At 43.1% G+C, this 27,202-nt stretch overlaps 1 protein-coding gene across 4 annotated transcripts in view; it reads left to right on the top strand.

Annotated features, from left to right (window-relative positions):
- Positions 1-27,202, top strand: part of GRIA3 (glutamate ionotropic receptor AMPA type subunit 3) — a 254,923-nt gene that overhangs the window by 149,271 nt on the left and 78,450 nt on the right. For all 4 annotated transcript variants that reach the window (XR_012906924.1, XM_006115395.4, XM_006115397.4 and 1 more), the window contains exons 6-10: positions 56-217; positions 7,254-7,421; positions 15,436-15,540; positions 17,175-17,282; positions 18,462-18,668. Coding sequence is in view for 3 of the 4 variants with exons in the window: in XM_006115395.4 (XP_006115457.1) it covers positions 56-217; positions 7,254-7,421; positions 15,436-15,540; positions 17,175-17,282; positions 18,462-18,668 (750 nt within the window). In the remaining variant the exon portion in view is untranslated. The remainder of the gene's footprint in view (positions 1-55; positions 218-7,253; positions 7,422-15,435; positions 15,541-17,174; positions 17,283-18,461; positions 18,669-27,202) is intronic.

Below are 27,202 nucleotides of genomic sequence, written 5' to 3'. Positions count from 1 at the left end.
GGTAGCAGACACTTCATGTGACACTGATTCTTGTTTTCTGCACATATTCTTACAGGGTTTTGCAGATATTATGCTGGAGAGAGTAATGCACGGAGGAGCCAATGTTACTGGATTCCAGATTGTTAATAATGAAAACCCAATGGTTCAACAGTTTCTACAACGCTGGATTAGACTGGATGAAAGGGAATTTCCTGAAGCCAAGAACTCTCCATTAAAGGTAAACTTGTTGACAGTGATGGAAGCCTTTTGCACTGTGTTTTGCATAAATGTGATTCAATTGAAATATATGTTGGTATGATTTTCTCTGTTCGGAATGAGTCAGAACCCTCAATGCTAGACAAAAAGGAGAGATTGTTAGCAGGAAACATGATATAAATACACAATGCTGGGTTCTTCAAGGGAAAGAGCCCCATCCTGAAATCATTCCACACATAAAATTGCCACCAATACAGTTAGTGAGGACCAGGCCTGCTGAGGGGGTAAGGGAAGGACAGGGGGCAACTTTCCCAGGGCCCAGGAATTCAAAATGGCTCAGGGCTCCTGGCTACCTCCACTGCTACTGCAGCAGTAGCCCTTTAAATTGCTACTGGAGCCGCAAGCAGAATGCTCTGAGAGACTGTAAGGGCTGGCTGGGGGAGCTGCAGCACAGTTTGGGCAGCACTGAGGGCTGGCAAGCCCCAGCCACTCCCCTTTCCGCCTTGCCCCTTCTGGGCGCACAGAGCTGAGCTCTGCACCCCCACCTTGCCCAGGAGGGACCAGCAATTCTGTTGACCCCCCCTGGAGAGGACTGAAAAACATCCCTGTATGGAAGTACAGATTGTGGTCCAAACTCTGTGGCACTGGTCAATTCCAGTTGCAGAGTGATAAAATTCTGATGTAATCCTAATTGGACTCATGATGGGGCTACCACGAGCCTTTAGGAGTCCCTTTAGGAATAGAGTCCCAATAGCTCCAGCACAGGGTGATGGTCTTGAGTCTGGTCCCCCCTAGGCAGCTTAAGTACACCTCACCCCTGTCCACTCTGGGAGTGACCAGACAGCCAACGCAAGATAAGAGACCTCCTGAAGGTAGGAAGGTGAGCTCAGGTTGGTAGGTTCAAGTCCCACCCACCCTGGTAGGGCAGGACAGCCAACATAGGCTGCCCCAGAGTTGGAATTGGCTCCTGCATTAGGAAGGCAGGATAAGGGACCTGCTAAAGGTGGAGTAGGTTCTGGAGTGGCTTATAAGTGTTACTCTTCCACCAGGTAGGCTCGGCAGCAACCAGGGCCAGGTTCAATATCTAGGGGTCCGTCTCTCACAGAACTGGCTTGAGCCCCCTACCCAGTAGCCTGGGAAATTCACACACCCCTGGGTGCCTCTGAGAGGCAATGCTTCTCCACACACAAGCACAGAGTCTGAGTGTCGAAAAGAAACTTTTAATGAAAGAGAGAGAGAAATCACATAGCATTATCTTGGGAAAATACCACAAACAGAGTTCGTAGCCCTCTCCCCCCACAAGTAACTGTCCCAGCTCAAAAGGATTGAGCAATGTCTTTTGCCTCTCAGGCTCACCAGTCCAACAAGGCAAGGATTCCATTCACTTACCTAAACTTTCTCCGTACCCCACGTCAAATGCCCCATTTACAGCTCTGTCCAGTCAGTGCAGACCCTGATACATCATCCTGATGACTCTACTCCTTGATCCTGAGGCTATGCCACCATTGTGCTGCTCCTACCAGCCTCCTGCCGGTTGTTCCCACCAGCTGCACCGCTGGCCACCTGCCACCGCTCCTACTGGCCGCCTGCTGGTTGCTCCCGCCAGCCACTCCACTGGCCGCCTACCGCCACTCCTACTGGCCGCCTGCCAGTCATTCCTGTCAGCCGCTCCACTAGCTGCAATTGGTCTGGCTTCTGGCCAAACCAGTGATTTCAGCTCTTAGTGATTTCAACTCTTTGGCTACCACCTGGACTTGCCAAAGATTCCAGCTTCCACTGGACTAGCAAAAAGACTCCTCGTGAAGTCTGCTTTAGGTCTGTCCTTAAAACCAGGGGGAAAGGGATAGGTTGAACCAGTCTTACAGCTCACACCTGGCAGGCATGAAGCAGGCTGACTCAAGCCCTCAAACCCTTCCCCCCCAACTCAGTTCACTCAACTCTGGCAGTGGGGAGGCTTGTTCCTCTGAGACCTCTTAAAATGATGGTGTCTCTCCTGTAAGCACTGGTGTCATATTTTACAGTTCCCACATTTAGGGGTAGCATGATTTGTGACCCCCCACAAAAGCCCCAAATTAGTTACAATACACCACATTCCATTCCAACACTGATCCTCCATCAGCCCTGGCTGAATTGGATTTACATAGCCACACTTCGGATTCCTTCCCCCTCCTGGCATGAGCTGTATTTACATATCAACAGTTAACAGTTAATTATCTTGCAGAGCTAAACAATTGGAGTGAGCACACCCACGCCCAGGGCAGCTCTCTCCTTTTAGCTGGCTGATAGCAAGCCGTAATTCAGCCCCGGCTTACATAAGGAAGTACTCTGCGGCTAAGGCTTTTGCTAGTAGACATCTATGAACCATTGTCTCTGTATGTTTTTACCTGCTGTGTTGAGACACCCAATATAAACATGAACATGATTACTCATTAATGTATTCTATGCATAGGCTGAGGTGGGTAGAAACCTGCTTTTACATCATCTACGCTCTTATCTTCAATTACATCTCACCCAGTGAGAAGTGTTTTGCCTAAGGAATGAATATTTGCAATGAGCATTTGCCATGTCTTTTTATTGTCCTAATGCCTTACGTAAAGGACTATTTAACATCTTGTCTTTATCGATAGCTGACTCCTCTAGCAAGTGCACAATTGTGTGCTGTTAACTTGACTCCATTTGTGTTTAAGGTGCCTTAGTTGTTGATATTGCTCTACTGTGGTCTTAAGAGTTGCCTAGATACCTTCTACAACAAAATCTTTCTTCAGGGTTATAAAAAAAATCGAACAGATAACACCAATTCTTTCCATTCTTCACTGTGCAGGTAATTTTATCTTGGCAAAGTATCTGCAAACAACATCCAGTAAAGAACTGTGTGCTACCAACAGGCAGTGCTGTGACAGATCAGAGAGTTCATATAGATGACATGTAGGCTACCCACTAACTGCATGGCTATTTAGCACCTAGTCGTATCAGACAAATAAATTGATTTTGGAATACAAAGCCAGTCCAAACCAGTGGTAGACTTCCAGCTGAGCATTGCATTGTTAGGGTGCATCTATACAGCACCCATACCCTGAAATAAGCTACGCAATTTGCACTATGCAAATTGCATAGCTTATTTCAAAATAAGCACTATTTCGACAAATCTCTTAACCCTCATAGCACGCCTGTTATTTCTAAATATATTTCAAAATAACGGGTGCATTTAAAGACGTGAAATGGCTATTTTGGGATTACGTCCACTGTGTAGACGTAGCCTTAGTGAACATAAAAGGTACTTGATGAATGCAGGGGATGCACCTTGGTTATCGGAATTTCTGTTTGTTCCTTTATTGCACACCTCTCCATAAGGGGAAGTCATCAATTTAACAACTTGTGTCAAAGAATTGGAATGATGCCCCTTTACCACACTCCTGCTGAGGCACATTACAGTTTTCAGGAAATCACCATCCATTATTTCCCTCCATAAAGAGGTACAGTAGCTCTGGATATGTTACCTATTGATGCCCTTTGCTCCCCATGCTACTTACTGGCTCCCTTCAGACAGCCTGGCAGAGTAGTTTAGGTTGGGTCAGCTGGAGAAAGCCCCTCACAGATGCCTGGTGGGGCTCAGGGCATAGCTTAGATTTGCTAAAACTCACCCTGGTCTAAGACTAAAAAGGATTTTTGCTAATAACAGAATCACAACCGGTTAATACCCTGTCATGATTTTGTGTGTTTCTTGGTTTCTTCCCCATTTGTGAAATGGAGGTGATGATGTTCACTTATCTCCCCATCAGAGGGTTTTGTTAGGATTCATCAGTTAATGTTTGAAGTCATAAAGGGCTAAACAAAGTACTTAGCATGATCATCATGCTTTTCCTTTCTCCCTCCTCCTCCAATGGTTAGGCCTCCTCTACTGTGCCTACTCACATTGCTAAACTTGAGAGCCTCCATTTTCCATATATATGGCTGATAGATGATAATGTTTCCACCAGTACTTGCACAATTGGACCCCCAGAGGAGGTCTCAAAATCTGTCACTTTTAAACAGAACTCCTTGGGGGAAGCTCATCCTCACCTCATACTAATTTTATAGGAGGGATGCTAAACCTGTCAATCAGCCATCTCATCACTGACGCTGTTCTTCTGTCTTCTGCTTAATTATTACAAGGAAAGAATTCTTATTCCTTTACTGCATTTTATATTAATGAATTGGACACTTCTTCTCTAAGAAACCTAATGGTCTCCGCTGTTTTACCAGTTCCATCTAGCCATTTCATTCCAAGTTGACACCACACTACTCAGAGATAAACCCCCAACGGCATCGTGAAGGGCCCCTGACACAGGACATTTCACAACCACACTGCCAATGAAGGATCCCTGAGGAGGGAGTTAGCCAACATCCCACAAAACGGGGTTAACCTTCATGCCCCCTATTAATTTCAAAGCCAGGAGTACCTGTCGCTATAGAGACTCTTACTAGAGGCAGTTTACCAAGGAGCAAAGGGAGGTCTCATACTAGTCTTAAAAGCTTAGAAATATATGGTGTTGTCATAGGCATATTTTAATTCAGTTAAAAGTAATTTACATTGTGGGGGGAATTATTTTCTATTATATAAAAATAAACTTAAATATATGGTGAAACACAGAGATTGTATTACCTTTGTATAAATATACTGCTCATTATAGAAACTTGCATGGTATTTATCAGTCAAAAGGCATACTTAAAAATAATGTACGATATTTTTGATTACAGAACAAAATTGCCTAGGGATTAAAGCCCTGATGTTTAATTTATTCTGTATTTTATCAGACTTTCCCTTCTCTCGCTTTCGCTCTCGCTCTCCCTATCTCTCTCTCTCTCTCTCTCTCTCTCTCTGCCTGCTCATGCATTTGTAAGTAGAATTCGAATAAAGTAGAAAATTAGATAGCTCTGTTGGCTTAACTTGGAAGCAAATGCATTAAAGTTACTGACAATTGATCCAATCTACTGAAAAAAATTATTACCATGCAGGTCTTTATGTAGAGCTAGATTGGAAAGCTATTACAAGATTTTTTTCATGCAAGAATAAATATTTTTTTTAAAAATCAGATTCTGTATTGTTATGTAGAACAGGGTGTGTAATATTTGTTAATGTATTAAAGAGAGAGAGAGAGAGAGTTCACTACAATTCCAGAATCACACAAAAAAAAAGTTAGGTAGACAAGGATTGAAATAAGCAGTGGCAGCCAGCTAATCTGAGCTGTAAAGATGATGTCACCATGAAAAGGACAAGGTTATCAAGTATTTATAAACAGGACCATAATTTAAAACTTGGGAAGAATGGCTTGCACAAAAAATCTTTTTCCTGACACTATCTGTACTTTTTTAAATCAGGTGTATTTCTCTGCATGTGCAGGCATAAAAGCCCTCTTCCTAGTTTTGCAAAAGCTATCAAATATTTGACATGGTTATTATCAAAATGGGGAACCTCCCACAATATCAAAAACATTTTTCAATGTAGCGGCCACCTAGGGTTTTGTTCTCCTCTACAGGATAAAAGTAACTGTCATTGAAACCAATAGGGTTTATTCATGTCCTGTAGGAGAGCAGCTGAAAATACTATTGGAGTCTAGGATTCCATCTTTCCAACTTGTGCATGTGTCGTGCGTGTTTGTTATAAACCAAATGGGATGTGAGGGGATCTAAATGACTGTGCAGTAAGGCTTTTGAAGTTCAAGGAGACAGGCGAGCATTCTGGAATCTGCACACGTGCACTAGATTCTTTTTTGGAAATCCAGTAATTCTCATTCATGTATATACAAATACTATAGAGATCAGATGGGATCTAGTGATGCAGCAGCATCAAAATTAGGCCCTATATATGTTTGCAAGATTCAGTTTTATGATTACAAAGGGATTCTATATTCACTGTTTAAATGTAGTGCTGATCCTGTAAACACAAATTAATCTAAATCCTAGGCTCATGAGGGGTACATAACCAGAAATCAATATCTTGGTGTCCAAAGGTTTGGCCAATTTCCAGCGATGGAGAGTTTCATATGACTCAATGGATATGACAAAAGTACAGATACATCTTCTAAAGACATTTAGGCTACATCTACACTGGCATGATTTTGCGCAAGAACTCTTTTGCAGAAGAGTTCTTGTGCAAAAACTCTTCCAGAGGAGAGCATCTACACTGGCATGTGCCTTTGCGCAAGAGTTGTGCTTTTGCGCAAGAGCATCCTTGCTAGTGTAGATGCTCTCTTGCGCAAGAAAGCTCTGATGGTCATTTTAACCATAGGGCTTTCTTGCGCAAGAAATTCATGTTGCCTGTCTACACTGGCCTCTTGTGCAAGAACAGTTGTGCAAGAAGGCTTATTCCTGAGCAGGAGCATCATAGTTCTTACACAAGAAGCACTGATTTCATACATTAGAATGTCAGTGTTCTTGCGCAAGAACTCGCGGCCAGTATAGACAGGCAGCAAGTTTTGGCGCAAAAGCAGCTGCTTTTGCACAAAATCGCACCAATGTAGACACAGCCTTATTGTTTATGGACTGGGAGTGATATCAGATTTATAACCTGAGTAATGATGGTAGCTTTGTGCAATATAAGAATGTTGACAGGATGAGATTATTTGGGGGCTGCTTTTTGGATAAGAAAACCAATTTATTGCTGGCCGCAGATCCTAGTTAATCAAAAATGTGGGCCAGATAGAAATCATTAATGTTAACTTTAACTTCCTCTTTGTGTTAGTTATCTCTTTAAAAAAAACAAGAAAACCTTAAGTGTGAATTGTGTATTGCTGTTGGTTACAACTGGCTCAACATTGCATTAGATAGGCAGCTCTCCAATTAAACCTAATTAGTACTTTAACTAACTCTGGACAGTTTTTTCTATATACTGTAGGAAATCATTACATTAATTTCTTACTTGAAATGTATGTAATTGTTAAACAGCGTGTGATAGATGGGAGGAGGGTGAAATTGTAGCTGCTCTAAACATTTTAATGAGGAGAAAGGATTGACCTTGAAACCCTGAGGCAATTTCCAGAGTGCAGTTTGTCACAACATTTTATCTGCATCAATTTCAGTATACGTCTGCACTGACCCATGATGCAATACTAGTCATAGCAGAGGCTTTCCGCTACCTCCGAAGGCAGCGCGTGGATGTCTCCAGGAGAGGTAGTGCTGGAGACTGCCTAGCAAACCCAGCAGTGCCCTGGAGCCAAGGAATTGATATAGAAAGAGCACTGAAAATGGTAAGGACAAATGTACCTAAGCTATTGAACAGATATTTCACATTTGTACAACGTATGTCTTTACAACAACAAAAAAGGCTGAGTGTCTCCAGAGAACCATTTTTTAAGGACATGATGATGAAGGATGCAACTTCTGTAAATCTGCCTCTGCAGCTTTGTAACAAATGCACTTCTAAGGGCTCTGTACATACCAAAGGGGACAGAACTCGCATCCTTCTTCTCCGGGGTTTCTCAAACTTTATGGCCAAGGGGCATCATGACCCTCTTCTGATCATGAAAATTACTTAATGAACCAGGGAATGGGAACTGAAGCCTGAGTCCTGCTGCCGGGCAAAGCACGAGCCCTGCTGTTTTGAGGGGGACCAAGCTTGAGGGGCTTCAGCCCGGAACAGTGGGGCTGTAACCTGAGCCCCGTTGCCCAGGGCTGAAACCAAAGCCTGAGCCCCACCACCCAGAGGTGAAACTCTTAGGCTTTGGCTTCAACCCTAGGTGGTGGAGCTTGGATTTTGGCTTCAACCGCAGTCCCGATCCATAGTTTGAGAATCCTTGTTCTACCCCATAAACACAAGGCCTTGGTGCTGAAGCTGATAATGACTAACCTGTACCCAGGCCAGTGCAGAGGGCAACGACAAACACAAGCGAGGTCTGCGATGCCATCCAGTCCAAAGCCATGGTATCCTGTTCAGTATGTTACACACATGCCCTCCTCCCCATGGCCAAAAACTTGTTTTTTAGAATTCAGTGTTCATAGGAATTAAAAAGCACCAACTGGTCACCAACTGTAATAGCTAGCCAATGTGGCATAATTCTCATTGTATTGTATATTGGCATCTTTGAATATGGCTCTGTGTTAGAAGCTGTGCAAACATGTTCTGAGGCTAGGTTGAGATAAAAAAAATATGGCTGAAGATAAAATAAAACTGGGTGAATATTTTTTCCTAAGATGGTAAACTGTAAACTACATTTATATTATGAGCATGCATGAATTTATCTATATATATTACACCAGACAAAAATCAGCTCATCTTTTTTTTTTCTAAAAGTTGCACAAACGATATGATCAGCTATTTTATCAAACTACAGGATTTCTGCACCAGCTTGAACTGTAGTTTGGGGTTTTGCCTTACACCTGCTCTCTGAATCCTAACAAAACCTTATTTCCAACTTGATTACGGCCTACTTGGCCAGCGCCTAGTACTAACCAGTGTTTCCTGTAAGCTGTGCACTTGCGTGGCCGCTCAGTAGAGATCCAAATGCTGATTAGCAGAGAGCTCAAAGCTAGGTTTTGTGTTTCTACTGGTGGTACACATTCATGCATGCATTGGTGCACATAAACATTTATTCTGTACAATAAATGGAAAAAAATCTACACATCGATAGAAAAGATTAGAGAGAACATTGGCACTAACCATTAGTTACGATATCAGATCTAGTAGTGATCAAACCACTCTCGTTTTCTATGTGTATGTCTTTTTTCTCTGTGTATTGGACTGATTTTTGGGCATAAAGTGAATGAAAACCTCTCAGACATAGGATCTGATTTTGTTCTGAGTTGGATCTCTGAGTCAGGGATTAACTCCACTGGTTTCAGTGGAGTTACACCAGTGCAGGGGTGGGCAATATTTTTTGCCAGGGGCCACTTCAAAAATTTCTGAAGTGGCCCTGGGCCACACCGGAAGGGACAGGGCCTCCAGTGGAAGGGGCAGGGCCAGGATACTTTTAGGTTCCCCACCCCCATACCATGATCGATCTGGGGGTGGAGGAGTGCCTTTTCTCGCCTGCCCCCCCCCTTCCTCCTAGGAGCCCACGTCCCTAGCTTGGAGGAGACTTCCCACACTCCACCACCCCCAGGCCAATCAGAGCATGCAAAGTTTCCTCCACCCTGGCCCCACCCTGTGAGGAGCATGCAGCACTTAGAAGTGCCCTGCACTCCTGGCAGGGCAGAAGGAGCTTCGCATGCTCCCGTGCCCCCAGGCCAATCAGGAGCGCACTAGTGAAGCCTCCTCCAGCCCTGCCAGGAGCACGTGGCGCTTTTAAGCGCTGCTCACAGGGCAGGGACAGAGCGGAGGAAACTTTGCGCGCTCCCTCCCACTCCCAGGTCCTAATTGGCATGGGGGTGGGGGAGCAGCAGGGCTTCCGCGGGCCAAATCCACCAGTTTGGTGGGCCACATCCAGCCTGCGGAGGCCCTTTTGCCCACCCCTGCACTAGTGTATAATTGGAGTGAGTAAGATTGGAATTAAGGCCACATGACATAAAAAGGATCTCTAAATCAGACTTCATACACTTGGGTTAATTATTGCTTTTTCAAATTTGCCAATTTGGAAGGATCAGATCAAAAGGGTATTTCTTTCTCTCGCAGAATGAGAGATATGATTCAGTTTCTCACTGTCAGAACACTTCTTATATCACAATGTCAGTTCCCTAACAAATGCCCTAACTGTAATTTCATTAATGTAGCATTACACACTTCAAAGATAAGGTAATTAAATTCAACCTTCATAACAGTTAAAAGATTTGTAGTGTCAAAACTTAATTAGAAGTGATACATAAACCCTTCGCAAGAGATCCCAAAGTACTTACATCAACAAGGCTTGAATGGGAATGAAAACAGTACAACAAAACATATCCTGTTTCAGAGAGGTAAAATATATCCAGATGTTGGCTGGTAAAAGGCTACACTTTTAATAAAAGATTCATAAGATATTCAGAGCCAAAATCATGATGGAGGCAGGCACAGAATATTGAATTATGTCAGGGTGATTTAAGCCCATTATATTTAAATATCGTAACATAAGTAGAAGAGGTTTATCCATCTAGCTCAGCATTCCCTCTCCATACCCAGCTCTTGATCTTCACACATCCTACCAGAACCCACACAATGAAATGTGTTCTTTTTCCCTATTTAGATGATAATCTTGTACCTTTGCTTCAGGGAATTACGACTTTCTGTTACTAATATTTCCTAGCCACAACAGCCATGGAACATCTAAAATTAAAAAATATTCAGAATAAGAAATCCTTCAAACAACTAATCCAAGTTTCAGATGTCAAATTGTAATTACCTTGCTAACAAAAGGCAGATGGGTATGACTGGATTCTGCTTCCTTATATCTTTGAAAACTATGCAATACTATGTTTCCTCCCCTAAATGTGAACCTAAAGTATCTGATAGGTGGACCACAACTGACCACAACATTAAAGGAACTGGCACATGAAATTGCAAACCCAACAGCAAGAATCTGTAAACTTGGAGTTCGTGCCCTATGACTAGAGAACTGCTAATAGAGTCTCTACATTTAAGAAAGGGAGGGAAAAGTGACCTAAGAAATTAGAGGCCCATTAGTTTAACCTCAATTGTATGCAAGGTCTTGGAACAAATTTTGAAAGAGAAAGTGGTTAAGGCATAGAGTTAAATGTAATTAGGGTAAAATACAACATGGCCTTTTACAATACCTTTTACAAAAGGTAGATCATGCCAGACCAACTGGAGCTCTTTCTTGGAGACAATAAACAATTTTTGTAGACAAAGGAATTGCAGTAGATCTAACCTATCTGGATTTCAGTAAGGCTTTTGATACAGTTCCACATGGGAAATTATTAGTTAAATTGTAGAAGATGGAGATTAAGATGAGAACTGAAGAACTGGTTAAAGAGGAGACTACAGTGGATCATACTGAAAGGTGAACTCTCAGGCTGGAGAGAGGTTACTAGTGTAGTTCCTCAAGGACTGGTCTTGGAACCAGTCTTATTAAATATTTTTAATACATGACCTTAACACAAAAAGTGGGAGTGTGCTAATAAAATTTGCAAATGACATGAAGTTGGAAGGTATGGCCAGTACAGAGGAAGACCAGAATACATACAAGAAGATCTGAATGACCTTGAAAACTGAAATAATGAAAATGGGATGAAATTGAATAGTACAAAGTGCATCTTAGACCACAAGAAGTTTTTCTCTGAGAACATATCAGTTGGAAGCAATAGAGGAGATGAAACACAGAATGATTACGAGCCGCCAATGTGATGGAGCCATAAAAAGGCAAAAGCAAACCTGGAATGCATCAGGCAAGTTATAACCAATAGAAATAGGGGAGTGTTATTACCACTATACAAGGTACTGGTGAGCACTCATCTGGAATACTGTATGCAATTCTGCTCTCCCATGTTTAAGACAGAATACTTCAAATTGGAATAGGTGTGGAGAAGGGCTACTAGGGTGATTGGAGGAATGGAAAACCTACCTTGTGAGAGGAAAGCAAGCAAAGGCTGAGTGGAGATATGATTGCTTTACACAAATACATCAGAGACATGAATACCAGAGAGGGAGAGGAATTATTTAAGTGCCAATTTGAACCCATGAACAAATGGATATAAACTGACCATAAACAAATTTAGGCTCCAAATTAGATGAAGAGTTCTAACCATCAGGGGAGTGAAGTTCTGGAACAGCCTTCCAAGGGGAGCAGTGTGGGCAAAAAAACTAACTGGCTTCAAGACAGATCTTGATAAACCTAATGGAGTGATAGAAATGTAGCCGTGTTAGTCTGGTGTAGCTGAAACAAAATACAGGACTATGTAGCACTTTAAAGACTAACAAGATGGTTTATTAGATGATGAGCTTTCATAGGCCAGACCCACTTCCTTAGATCAAATAGTGGAAGAAAATAGTTACAACCATATATACCAAAGGATACAATTAAAAAAAAGTGAACACATATGAAAAGGACAAATCACATTTCAGAACAGAAGGGGAATGCGGGGGGGAGGGGGAGGAAGGTAAGTGTCTGTGAGCTAATGATATTAGAGTGGGTGGTGTGACGATACTACCCATGATGGTTCATGGCCCATAGTAGCAAAAATCCCTAATGGCTAGTAATGGGACATGAGATGAGGAGGGCTCTGAGTTACTACTGAGAATTCTTTACTAGAAATCTGGCTGGCGGGTTTTGCCAATCAGCTCAGAGTTCAACTGATCACTGTATTTGGGGTCAGGAAGGAATTTCCTCCCAGATCAAATTGACAGATTTCTTGGGAACGTTTCACTTTCCTCTGCAGCATGGGGCTCAGGCCTCTTGTTGGCTTAAAATTGAATAAAAAGCAGATTCTCTGTAACATTTAGTCTTTAAATCATGAATGGAGGATTTCAGTAACTCAGCCAGACATTGTAGGTCTGTTACAGGAGAGGTGAGGTTTTGTGGCCTGAGATGTGCAGAAGGTCAAAAGCAGATGATCATGAGAGCCTTAAAGTTTGTTATAAATAATCCCTTTGTTTCTGATTGCCTCCACATTGATCTGCTCACAGAGGCTACATCTAGACTGCATGCCTTTTTCGACAGAGGCTTTGTCGACAGATATTGTCAACAAAGCCTCTGTCGAAAAAGAGCATCTAGACTACAATCAGCGTTGTCAACAAAGCAAGCCGCTTTTCAAAAGAGAGTCTTGACGCTCTCTTTCGAAAAAGCACAGCTTGCATGCAATAGTGCCTTTTTTAGAAAGTACTTTCGAGAAAAGGCGTTATTCATCATAAAATGAGATTTACTGCTGTCGACAAAACTGCCATGTTCTGTCAACTTACTGTCGACAGAACGCGGCGGTAGTGTAGACACAGGTCTAGTTTTGTCGCAAAAGCCAACTTTTGTCGACAAAACCCTGTGGTCTAGACATACCCACAAGCACCCAGCTTTCCTGTTTCTTTCTCCTACCTGTAACAAAGCCTGATCCTGCAAGTTGCTGGGCATCCTCCATTCCCGCATAAGTGAAAAAATCAACCCAGTCAGAAGACAGTGACAATCAAATGCTCAATAGCTACTCTATTACTTCCCTCCAGACGTACTGTTCTGCAAGCACAGACCATAGTTCCTTGCTACTGAGAAAGTGACACCAGGGCCTATGTAATCCTTATGGATTGGATGTATCTCCAGCAATGGATTATCAACATTTTCAGCAAACCAGCTTTAATGTTTTCCTAAACTTAAACTGGATTTACTGTGGCCCTGATTCAGGAAAGAACATAGAACACTGAAAATGGCTATGCTGGGTCAGAACAAGAGTCCATCTAGCCTAGTATCCTGTCTTCCAACAGTGGCCAATGCCAGGTGCCCCAAAGGGAGTGAACAGAACAGAGCAGTTAGTGTGTGATCCTCTGCCCTTTAGTACAATCTTCTGGTAGTGAGAAGTTTAAGGCCACTCAAAGCATGGAATTGCATCTCTGACTATCTTGGCTAATAACCACTGAAAGACCTGCCCTCCATGACTTTGAGCACGTGACATTATCTTTAAGAATGTTACAGTCCGATTTAAATCAATGGAATTAACACATGCTTGAAGTTAAGCACATGCTGAGTTGGCCTGAATAGGTGAATCAGGGCTTCTGTGGTTTCTGTGCTTGCGATAAAGTTCAATAAATAGTGAATTGAGCTGAACCTAAAGAAATCAAGGGTGATGCAGTTACATCTTCCAGTGCCATCAAATCACAGATAGACTACACATAGACTCACAGACACATCACCTCTGAATTTGGCCCACTGAATAAATGTGGGGCAAAGAGATTTTACTGGGATGTGATCCATCCCTGTGAGTTATGACAAGATTGATTTCATCATCTGTATGCCACCTTTGACAGATCAATGAGCAGCTTTGTGTGATTCCACTCCCTCCCTTAGAAGATTGTTCCATTACCCAACTCTTATTACTGTTATAAAATGTCCCTAATATTTAACATAAATTATCCCTACTGAAGCGTCTGACAGCTTTCTCTTTGGTCTTTGGTGAAAGCTTGTCAGTACTGATAAGTGATGAATTGAAATATCTCCTCCTCTAATACTAGCGAAACAAGGAAGACAGATTTTTTTCCCTTTGAAACAAAGTGCTTCATACTTCTTTCAAAATCATTAATGTGAATAAGTAATGATTATGACTTATATTTATATAGCATCATCCATCTAGACCTAGCTCAATCTCTTTACCAGGTATAGACATAATTCTGCTACTCTTCATCTAATGGTACTGGAGTCTGGTACCTTCACTCATATTGACTGGACCAACAGATGCTATTCCATGGAAGAGTATCAGGATCTGGCCCTAGAGCACCAGGCTTATGCAGTGTGTACCACCTGAGTCCTTATTGTGAGGGTTTATGTGGCACTTTAGTACATTTCACCAAAGCCTGGTCTACACTACATGGGTAGATTGAAGTAGGAAGTAAGTTACATAAATTACAAAGCTGGTGTCAACGTATTTTAAATCCCCATCCACATAGCAGGAGGTTGACGAGAGCCAACGCTCCCATCAGCTTCCCTTACTCCTCGGGAGGATCAGAAATACCAGAGCCAAGAAGGGCACCCTTTGAGTTCAATCAAACTCCAGAAGATTGACCATGGCAGTGTCAATCTTCCATATAGTGACAAGGAGTCCTGTGGCACCTTATAGACTAACAGATGTATTGGAGCATAAGTTTCATGGGCAAAGACCCACTTCATCACATGCATCTGACGAAGCGGGTCTTTGCCCACAAAAGCTTATGCTTCAATACATCTGTTAGGATATGTCTACACTAGCCCCCTAGTTCGAACTAGGGAGGCTAATGTAGGCATTCAAAGTTGCAAGTCAAACCCGGGATTTAAGTATCCTGTGCTTGATTTGCATCTTCCCAGTCAGTCGCCACTTTTTTTTTTTTTTTAAATTTACAAGTCCGGACTTAGCTGCCTGCGTCTACACGTGGCAAGGGCCCAGTATTTCGAATTAAAGCCCCTAAATCGAACTACCTGTTAAACCTCCTTGCAGGAGGAATAAGACTAAGACTAAGGCAGTGAAGACTAATAATGTTTATAGTTGAAACTGAGAGAACTAGGAATTTTAGGTAGACCAAATGTAAGTGGCTCTGTTGGAAGCTGGACAGGATGCAGGTATTAATGGAAATGATCAGGCCATAGTAAGTTCCTTCAGCACACGAAAGAGAGAAAAAATAGAAATAATGTTCTTCTGTGTAAATGTTTTACTGTTTCCCTGTTTAAGGTACAAGTCCAAGGAATGACTGGAAATATCCAGTTTGACACCTACGGACGCAGAACAAATTACACAATTGACGTGTATGAAGCAAAAACCACTGGATCACGGAAGGTAAGTTTTCAAAACATGTATTCTCCAGGGATGTCTTAAAAAATATGTATTACCTCAAATTCAGGAAAACAAGCTATGTCATACAACTGTTGTGAAGGCATAAAACCTGATAAATTCCACTCCCATTGCATTTGTTTCTCCTCTTCACTTATTCTTCATTTATGAAAAATTATAAGAATATAGTTCTATTCTGGCCTGATTACTCTGACTATGTTCCCCCTCCCTTGAATCCCTTCCTACATCAGACACCCTGGTTTCATATCTGAGGTGCCTGTCCTGCCACATCTGAACTTTGATTTCCTCCTACAGTGCTGTCCTCAGACCCTTGCCCAGTCCTCTCTTCTTAATCTCTTTTTATCTCTTCCGTCCTCCCCATTACAGGCCTCAGAGCAATAGAGAATTTGAAACCCATATATTTTAGAAACCTCTTTAAAATGATGTAATACAGTGTTTGGCTTTTTATCAGGATGTTCAAAGGACCATTATCTCATGGCCGAAGATAAAATATTCAGAAGTGCCTATGTGACGTAGTAGCCCAAGTCCCGTTTTCAAAAGTGTCTGTGGGCCAAACTTACAAACATATTTAGGTACCTAAAGATGCAAATAGTCATCTAATGGAATTTTCAAAGGGACCTAAGCAAGTTAGGTGCCCAAATCGCATTGATTTCAATTAGAATTAGGCATCTGACTTTAAAAATTCAGGTAGGTGCCTATTTACATCTTTAGGCACCTACATATCTTTGAAATTCTGACCATTGTGCGCTTAGCCCTTAGAGTCTCATTGAATTGGACATATGTTCCTAAGTCAATAAAGCATTTTTTAAAATTGTACCTTACTCTAGAAATACATATATCTATATATCAAGAATCCCAGCGCCTCAGCCAGTATATGTAACTCTAGAGCTACTTGATGTATCAGGTCTTGAAATCTTGTCTCTGGACCAAACCTCTCCAGGACATGGGACCAATGTTATTTTTATCCCTTGCCTTTACCTGACCTACATTTGTAGTAGCTTATATTTTTGCTTTGTTTTGTTTGAGAGGGGTTGTTTTACTTTACATAGTAGCTGTTTGCAGTTGGTCAGAGATTTAGTATTCTAGAAATAAACCAGGTTGAGATTGATTGAGGGCAGAGTTCAAGTGAGAAAGTTATGGCTGCAAAATAAAAGCAGTTCATTCAAGAATTCTGCAGTTTATTTTCTTATCCTATATTGTATTCTCTGGTTGCAGAAATACAGAAATTATTCCATGAGAATTTTTCTGCAACATCTTCTCCAATATATATCTGATAAGATATATTATGTAACAATATATATATATATAGAACTATACATTAATTTCACATAATTTTGCATATCTACACATTCCCTGATGGAACAATGCAAAAATTCAGCAAAAGTTCCCACAGCTCGATGTTGGCAAGAAAATGTCACATGACCTTTCTAATAGCTGATAAGACACTTACAGGTCCTACAAAAGCTTTTAGGTCTATAGTCTTTTTTTGTATCTTGAAAAAAATCCTAAGTAAAAATCACTTTTTAAAAATAAAAAGGGCAGATGTATATGAACATCAGTTTTATGCATCCAGATCATTATAAACATATGTAACTAAGTAACACTCTCTGCTTTTGTAGGCTGGTTATTGGAATGAATATGAAAGATTTGTGCCAGCGCTAGACCAGCAAGTATCGAATGACACTTCTTCTGTGGAGAACAGAACAATAGTAGTCACCACCATCCTAGTAAGTTGCATGTTCTTACTCAGTGTGTGCTTTGGTGGATGTATTCGGAAGCCGGTTTTGGATGCTGTGTGACTTCAAGTGACTGAGAAGTTCAGCATGCTCCACAGATGCATGGAGAGCGTGATCCTGCCCACAATTACTCATGGGAGGAGTCCCACTGATCTCAACATTGTGCTTACCTTCTTTTCAGTTATTTGAATTCAGTGGAACTCCTCTCAACATAAGTAAATCACATATGTGATTGCAGATCTGGCCTATCCTGCTGTAGGACCAAATTTTGCAGCCCTCTCTCTCAGGCACAACTCCTGTTGACTGAGTAAGGAAGGCACAATCTGGCCCACAGGGAATGCTTAGACAATAGGTAATGGCATCCAATGCTTGTGTAGCTAGTGGAGAACGACTCTTCTTAGATCTCATAGCATTATCTGTGTCAGTTCTAAAGCCTATTGTACATGTGGCTTATAATACAGTATTATTTGTGCCCATGGTGCCTGTTACAATTGTACTGAACACGAGTCAGCTTCGTGACACTGCTAGAAGGATCATATTTTACTTCACTATAATTTAGTGACACACACCCAGTCTTTCAGCTGGGCTTTTCAAAGAAGTCAGGTGATATGTGGTAGAGCTGGGCACCTAAATGCCTCAGGCTTCTTCAAAAATTCAAGCATCTGCCTAATCCTGCACGATTTAAAGAAGTGGAGGGTTTTGCCATTGATTTCAATGGAAGCAGGATGAGGTACATCAAGGCTTTTAAAGCTCAGAACTGCACTATTATGGTTGCTTACCTGTGATCTGCTGGAGAATCAGGCCTGATCTCCCCCCCCCCACACACACACACACACCAAAAAAACCTGTAACTTTACTCATGTGAGTAGCCCATTGCCTCGCTGGGAATACTCCTGTGAGTAAAGAAAATTGTATGTATATTTGCAGGATTGGCCAGTGATGAATTTCTGTTGCACTTCTAAGAATTTTTAAATGAATGTCTGTTTTGCCAAGAAGCCTTTAATGTTTACGTGAAGGTGACTTGGAAATCTTTCCAGTTACTAGATAAAAGCAGCCCTTGAAATATTGTTGATATTTGCCAATAACATGAAGTAATGCTAATAACAGCTCTCATTTGTCATGTTTTAAAGGCATGTGTTATATTCTTTGATCTTTGCTTTTGTTTCAAAGGAATCACCATATGTAATGTATAAGAAAAACCATGAACAGCTAGAAGGGAATGAGAGATATGAAGGATATTGTGTAGACTTAGCTTATGAAATAGCAAAACACGTTGGAATAAAGTACAAACTGTCCATTGTTGGAGATGGTAAATATGGTGCTAGGGACCCTGAAACTAAGATATGGAATGGCATGGTGGGTGAACTGGTCTATGGGGTAAGTTTCCCTTAACATTCATTTTAACATTCTTTTTTAAAAATATGCATGACATTGATAAATTGAAAAATAAAGATTCTGTTTCTTTTACAATCTCTAGATATTTATGTTTGGTCCCATTCCATTAATCTATTTAAAACAAAAGATGTTTTGTTTCATCACATGGAGAGTGTTGTTTTCATTGCCACCCCAACTAGAATACACCCCAAAAGGTCAAGCAATTGTATCTGGGGTGAACAGATGTTCTGTGCTTAAATGCAGCAGAACATTTCTGCTCACATAGCTTTGTCTGAGCCAGCAACCTGCATATGCTGATCTAGTGTGTACCTGGCTTTCTGCTTTTGAGCTGACAGATACTTCTTCCTTGTTCCTGTAATCTGTGTGTATCTGTATAAGGGACATAGTGTACTCCGCACAACAGGGGCGGATGAGAGTTTTGCAGGCCCAGGGCAGCACAATTTTGCGCATGCACCACGGCCGACAGGAAGTAGCATGTGCGCGGGGCCTATTGAAGCGCGGAGCCCGGGTCAGCCACCCCACTCGTCCTGCCCTACATCCGCCACTGCTGCTGGGTGCATATGTCTGTGAAGAGAGGATACAAGGATCCTCTATCACTTCTTTGTGCCTACGTAAAGTAGTCTTGCATCCTTGCAGTCCTTTGAGCACTGGGACTACAAGAGGCTTCCAGCAAGAGCAGAGCTGGCTCCCCCCAAAAAGTGCAGAGCTGGCTTGGCATGGGGGAACATTCGCCCTGTATTCTTATAAAAAGGTAGAACAGAAGCTGCATGCCCAGGAGCTGCAAAAGCTGTCATCCTTGCTAGAGGCACTCTGTCTCCAAAGTTATCATGGGGCTTCATCCTCTTCTCATTCAGGCAAAATTTTCCTGGTGCAAAATCTGTGTCTAAGTGGCTGATATTGCAACTTGAAAACCAATGGGAGTTTTTCCATTCAGGCCAAAAGATGCACCAATGGGTTATGCCTTTTCACCAGAACATTTTTCATGATACAGTGCTATCACCATATTTATGGAGAGTTACAACTCCAACAAGATCTCTTTCTCCTAAACTCTAGATTTAGTTTTAAAATATCTGCCATCAGCTAATCAACTGTGCTTCTGTTTTTATGTTTGCATCTCATACCTACACCACTCTACATAATAGACACAAACAACACTGGGTAACTTCTGTAATTGCTATATTTAAAAAGCAAGTAGGATTTGAAAATGCTGAAATAGCAACTCAGGCTTGTCCAGTCCATTCAACTTTTTTGAGCCCTGTCCATTCAACTTCTGTGTATTGTAAGCCTAAGGAAACAATGATTTTATTGTATGATTTTTTGGGGGGGAGGGGATGAAGGAGTGGAGTCCAATGGGAAGTAAGTGAAGAGGACTGGAATTTAAGAGTCTCGGACTACATCCTTGCCTCTGAATAAGTCACCAAACTTCTCTGTGCCTCAGTTCTATCAGCTATAACAGGATTAATAAGATCACCTATCTCAGAGGGCGAGGCTTTGTAAGACTCTTTGAAATTTGCTAGTTCAGGGCATAGTATGAAACCCTAAACTAGCAGTGTCTCTGTCCAGGTCAAGAAACTTCCAAGTGTTACCTATAATTAGGTCAGCTGCAACTGCCCTAGACATCCAATAAAACAGATAGAATCATTTTTTTTAAATGCTTCATATGCCCAAAAGAGAGACAAGTGACAAAGAGGAAAGTAAATTCCTAAAGCTGTAGTAGCAAGCGAGGAGTGAGCCTGCTGGAGAGTGTGTTATAAGCAATGTCACTTCCTTTGGGACATGATGCAGGTAAAATTAACCTCTGCAGCTGCTGAACCAGGGAAGATCCGTCTGCATCAAGGGCTCGCAGCAGGGAAGACTAATCCCAGCTCTGGAAGGTGCTCCCGTAGAGCCGGCCTTGGTAAAGGTTTGCCTCTTTTTTCAAGCCAGCTTTTCCTTGAATATGCTGGTTTGATACAGAGCCCTCCTCCCCATCCTTCTGAGACTAGTTCAACTTGGAAGGCCAGGCCTGCTGTGTATTGCACTGGGCCCCCGGTGCTTTACCTCCACACAATTTCACTTATGAACCTTTCTCTACAGAGAGAACAGCGGCTTTCTGAGCAGCACAGACACTGAGGCTGCTTGTGCAGAAAAACAAAAACCTGTCGTTAGGCCATGTCTTTTGGTTCCTCCTGTGGGGTTCGTTCCCTTGTATTTAGGAAGCTGGGTTAGCATGTCTTTACCTTGCCACTTGGTGACAATAGAGACATTTAATTTTTCCCCAGTGCTGCTTGTAAAATGAACAGCTAGTCCCTTATTCTTGCGCAAAGCTTAATTATTTGAGTTGCACTTAACTGCAATGCTCAGTAATCCAAAGTGATAGAAATGTAGCCGTGTTAGTCTGGGGTAGCTGAAGCAAAATGCAGGACAATGTAGCACTTTAAAGACTAACAAGATGGTTTATTAGATGATGAGCTTTCGTGGGCCAGACCCACTTCCTCAGATCAAAAATCTGAGGAAGTGGGTCTGGCCCACGAAAGCTCATCATCTAATAAACCATCTTGTTAGTCTTTAAAGTGCTACATTGTCCTGCATTTTGCTTCAGTTATCCAAAGGTCAGACATGTCCCCTGAGGTCTGAATTCAGCCTAGCAAAGTTTCCCAGCTCTGCTGGGCTAGTGCTGAAGCAGAAGTGCAGGTGCTGGCAGGCCTCACAGAGGGTCTCTGTAATCTGGGAAGGCAACCCCACCCCTCAACATAGACTTCAAAGCCTCCCCTGACTATTTGCAGGCTTCAGGTGTCTTCCTGAAATGCACTTATCCTTCCTCCATCTGCTGAAAGGGGGCTAGTGACCTACGGCCCACACAGAGCTGGGAATAAAGAGTGTGTGGAAAACACTTTGAAGATGAAAAATGCTCTGTAAACTGCTAATGATTAGGAACAGGTGTCTCATTTACATGATGATTCTTCTTTATCTCCCAGGAGCTTAAAACTCTATTATGAAACTGAAAGTAAAGGTGCACATTTCCCCAGATGCCCCTGTGAGCCTGGTCTGTGAAATGACTGTCACATTTGTCTCCTCTGGATTCCATTTTGTGCAAACAAGGGGGAGATTAATTTTTAAATGCCTTTATTAGCATGTGCGGAAGCCAGACAAACAGGGATAAAAGAGGCTTCAGTTGGGTTTTTTTGCATAAGTTTATCCAACAGAGCAGAGCTGCTACTGAAGGCACTGTTTCACACTGTTTCACATGGCATTTGTCTTAACAGCTAAATGCTGGGCAGACACAGGTCAAATAAGATATTACTGAGTTATAGAATCATAGAAATGTCAGGCTGAGTAAGACCTTAAGAAATCATCTAGCTTTGGCCCGCCCCCGTGCTGTGGCAGGATAAAGTAAACCTTGACGATCCCTCACAGATGTTTATTTAATCTTTTCTTTAAAACCTCCAAGGATGGGGATTCCACACCCTCCCTCAGTAACTATTCCGGTACTTAAAACAGTTAGAAAGTTTTTCCTGATATCTAAGCTAAATTGACTTACATTTGCAATTTAAGTCAATTACTTCTTGCTGCTAATCTGACATGTTCATCGACACCACCCAGCATTACTGGGGACACAATATGTAAATCCTATTAGATATTGTCCCTTTTGTGAGCATTGCCTCATGGTTTCAGACCTTTTTTTATAGAAGCACGTAGAGTGACAATAAAGTCTGAAATGTCAATGCTTGAAATCTAATTAACTATGTTTAGCTTCATTTTTGCCATGTCTTTGTTTCTGCCACCCCCTTACTGCTTCTTACCTTCATTTGGGGCAACCAAGCGCTGTCAGGAGAAAAAAGGCAGAACAATCCCATTTGCAAAGCCATTTGCTTTCATGACATTTTTTGTAGCTAAAATATGGTTGTAGGGGACCACTCGTGTCCGCGTCCCCAACCCCCCAGGTAATACACCTCTTTCAACGTCCTGGGTGTCTTACGGTTTATTAAATTATATTGACTCACACTATTCACAGCGTGCCCGGTTGCCCTCCGCTCGCTGGGGAAGGGGGTCCGGGCCCACCCTCGCTCCGAACCCCAACCCAGGGCCCTAAGGTCAGGACAAACGTCCTTACCTAGCGGAGGGGATCACGACCTCTAAACTCCCCCGTTCTCGGGGTCCACGCCCCCGCCCTGGGCCACTTCTTCCCCAGACGTGGGCTGATGCTAGTCCGGGGTCCCCAGGTTAAAACTCTCCAGTATTTGGATCCGCACGGTCCCCGCTGCGGCGCTTCTGCTCCCCGGGGATCCGTTCCTTCCTCCAGTCCGGAATCCACTTTTAAAGTCCCCGCCAGGCATGGGGGGATGACGCTCCCCCCGGCGTCATCAACCTGCAACGTCCCCAGGCATCGCGCCGGTGACGTCACTGCGGACGTCATCCCGGCCGGTCTCCCGTCCCCGCGGGTGTGTTCCCCCGCGTCGCTGCCCCTCCGGGGCGCCACCGCTCCCCGCCCGGGCCTTCTCACGGCTTCTCGCCCCGGCGTGGTGCAGGCTCCGCTTCCCTGTCTCCGAGGGGACGCGGGTGTTTTAGGGAGGTGCGGGGCCGCCCCGCCACAATGGTCTTTTCATTTATCTTCATTTTGACACATTCTCCATCAAACTAAGAGCAAGGTTCTCAGCTGTGCTAAGTTTCCATTCAGTGCCGCAGAGAAAAAGCCTGTCAGAGCTACCCAGATTCTGAGGGCAGAGCTATGTCAGCCCTGACCCAAGTATTGGTTAGCATAGCTGAGTGTTTGCTCTTACCTAAGCTAACTAGGAACAGCCCATGAGAGACCATGGCCCATAGGTAGGTACCAGAGATCTGGGCTCATATGCCAGCTATAGGTGCATCCTTCTCTAGTAGTACCTCTGCAGTACTCCTTCCTGCCCCACAACATATCCCCTCCCTCCAGCCTGGTGATGAAAGTTCTCCCACAGTGGGTGAAATTCTCTGCTGGCAAGATGTAGCTGCGTTCTGGGCCCTTTGCACCTCAGGAGGGATGCAAAAAGGGATGAGACAGACTAGAGAGTTGTTGGCTGCATGGGGATGATGGCAGTGGGGTGACTCCCCACTGAAAGAAGAGTTAAACTGCTCCAGTTTCTGAACCTGAGTCCGTGTTGACAGCTGACTGGCAGAGCACCCCACCGAGGGTAGTGCTGTCCTCCAGTGAGCATCCTCTCTACTTCTGCTGATTGGCAGCACTCCTCACCTCCAACTCTGAGTCCTGTGCCCCAGACCAATGCTACACCCTTTAATAGAACCGGTTCTGCCAAACAGAGTGATGGGCAGTGGCCATCTCCCTTCCCCTCACTTCTAATCGTTTTCAGCTCATATTATGTGGGATCCACAACTCTGTTGAGCTTTACAATGCAGCCATGCTAAGGGTGGAGGGAATATGGTTACGGCATGAGATCTGGCTTCTGTTCCTATTCTCCCCACTGAGAGAAGAGTTAAACTGCCCCAGTTTCTGAACCTGAATCCATGTTTACAGCTGACTGGCAGAGCACCCCATCCAGGATCGTGCTGTCCTCCAGTGAGCATCCCACTGAGTGATCATGAGCAAGTTGTTTACCTCTCTGTAACCTGGCCCCGCTCTCACTACTAGCAAGGAGAGCAATACAGCAGGAGGCATATTATATCCTTTACCCCTTCCATGGCCTGGTAAAGAGAGGTAAATTGCTCCCACCTTCTGAACCTGAGTCAGCATTTAAATCTAACCAGCAGAACAAGCCAAGACAAGTGTTGTCCTCCAATGAACTATCCTCTCTACTTCTGATAATTAGCAGCCAGCAGCACCTCCCACTGCACAGACAGTAGATGCTTCGCTCAAGGCTTTAAACCTACTAGCCGCTGAGACCTAGACAATGACTCTTCTCCCCAATGCAGGGTAAGCCTCTTTCCTTAGGCTTTTATTTAGTTTTTTTTCCTTCTGAAGAGTGCTTCTGTTCTTTCTTTCCTGCTCAGCTAGGGAATCCTCCTCTCCATGGATTTGATCTGATTTTCACAGCAGTGAGGCTAACTGAAAGCAAGTTTAACACATTTCTTAGGTGGGAGAACAAAATACTTTATTAGAAAAAAATAAAAAACTCAAGCCCTACCAGCTCCATAAACCATCTCTTGATGAAAGAGTCTTTGGAACTGCTTTAAGGCAGTAAGTCACTGCCAAGGAGAAGAGCAAGGAACTCAGGGAGATGCAGCCTCTCCACTATCACATGTAGGCTACGTCTACACTGGCACCCTTTTCCGGAAATGCTTAGAACGGAACAGTTTTCCGTTATAAGTATTTCCGGAAAAAGCGCGTCTACATTGGCAGGATGCTTTTCCGGAAAAGCGTCTGTGCCAATGTAGACGCACTTTTCCTCAAAAAAGCCCCAATCATCATTTTCGTGATCGGGGCTTTTTTGTGGAAAACACTACTGGGCTGTCTACACTGGCCCTTTTCCTTAACAGTTTTCCGGAAAAGGACTTTTTCCCGAACGGGAGCAGCATAGTTTTTCCGGAAAAACACTGACAATTTTACATTAGATCGTCAGTGCTTTTCCATAAATTCAAGGGGCCAGTGTAGACAGCTGGCAAGTTATTCCGGAAAAGCGACTGATTTTCCGGAATAAGTGGCCAGTGTAGACACAGCCGTAGGGTTTGAAAATCCTGATTTACTTCACCACATTAAACGAAGTAGCCAGCAGAAAGGGATAATGTTCTGCTTCTAAGGGTTCTGCCAACTTGTGCATCATACCTTTGGGAATGGATGAAGAAAATTCTCAACATGGGGTCAGCAGCAGCAGCTGTGTCCTGAAAAACGAAGGGCAGGGAAAAGCAGGAAATGAGGTTCTCCCCTACTTCTTCGTATATTTCCCAGCTCAAGAGACAGACCCTAGCTAGCACTGTCCAGATAATTGAGCTAAAAATAGAGTGTAGCCAAAGCAGGCAGGGTTAGCCTTCCCAGTGATATACTCATCCCAGATGCTAGGCATGGACTCAGGACATCTGGCCCTCCTGCTTAGATTATGCTTCTCTTTTTAACACACTAAGTCAATGAAAATCAGTGTGCATGGGACTCTCCCGCTCCCAGCTCAAACCTGAATATACTCTAAGGCTACGTCTACACCGTGGCACTATTTCAGGACACTTCCAGGATCCCGAAATAGCTATTCTGCATCTTGACAATGCACCCGTTACTCTGAAATAGCTCAAAATATTCTACAATATTCTGATGCCCCTGTAAACCTCACTCCACAAGGATTAAGGGATATTTCGGAATGGCGGTTTATTTCAATTACAAAATAAGCTAGGCTTAAATAGCTTATTTCGAGCTAAGGGTGCAGTATAGACACACCCTAAATCTCCGCATTTGTGAAACGGGAATAATAATACTTCCTTATCTCACATAGGGAGTTGTGAGGAAGTAATTAATAAACATGTTGGCCATGTCAACACTAAGGGGAAAAGGGCATTTTTAACATGTTAGTTAGAGCAGCGGTTCTCAACCAGGGGTCTGAGGCCCTCTTCCACAAGCAGACTTCAGGGGTCAGCAAAGCATGACCAGTGTGGGACTGTCTAGAGCCCCGGGACAGAAAGCCAAAGTCCCACAACAAAAGACTGGAGGTCAGGGCGCTGAGTCCTGCCAGCCAGGGCTGAAGCTGAAGCCTGAGTAATTTAGTTTCATGGAGCTCCCTATGGCATGGGGCCCCAGGCAATTGCCCCTGCTTGCTACTCCCTAATGCCCACCCTGGCTTTTACATGAAGAAAAGCTGGTGCTGTGACACAGCTGGACCATGGAGTTTTTATTGCATGTTTGGAGTGGAGGAGGCTTCAGAGAGAAAAAGGCTGAGAACTCCTGTGCTTGAGTGTTAACTACAATACCACATTTAAAACAGGTTAAAACAGATTGGAGTGCATCTAGACTGGCAAGTTTTTGTGCAAAAGCAGTTGCTTTTGCGCAAAAACTTGCCAGCTGTCTACACTGGCCTCTTGAATTTGCACAATGTACAAAATCAGTGTTTCTTGCGCAAATACTTTCACGCTCCCGCTCGGGAAAAAGCCCTCTTATGCAAGAATACTTGCACAAGAGGGCCAGTGTAGACAGGGAAGAACTGTTTTGCGCAAAAAAGCCCCAATGGTTAAAATGGCGATCGGGGCTTTCTTGCACAAAATCGCATCTAGACTGGCCACGGATGCTTTTGCGCAAAATCATGACAGTCTAGACGCAGCCATTGTAGTTTTACATTGCCTAGTTAACAAGCTAAAACTACCATTTGCCTCATCTACACTAGGATTTTAACATGTGTTAACACACATTAGTTCATGAATACACATTTGTTATGTTATCTAATTGTTAAAAACACATCTTTTTTACCTTTGTCTATATGGCCTTTGAAAGTGTTTTGATTTCTTTGACAGGAGTGGTCAACATTCAAAAGTCAAGTTTTACCAGCAGTTACCACTCAGTAATACATAAGATAAAGGAACTTATTTCCTGTTCTAAGTATAGTGAGAAATTATGGCATCTCACATGGTAC

This window comes from Pelodiscus sinensis, chromosome 13, assembly GCF_049634645.1.
Source record: "Pelodiscus sinensis isolate JC-2024 chromosome 13, ASM4963464v1, whole genome shotgun sequence".
NCBI classification, from domain to species: Eukaryota; Metazoa; Chordata; order Testudines; family Trionychidae; genus Pelodiscus; species Pelodiscus sinensis.
Note: the sequence above shows the minus strand (reverse complement) of the source record. Positions and strands in the feature narration are given on the sequence as shown.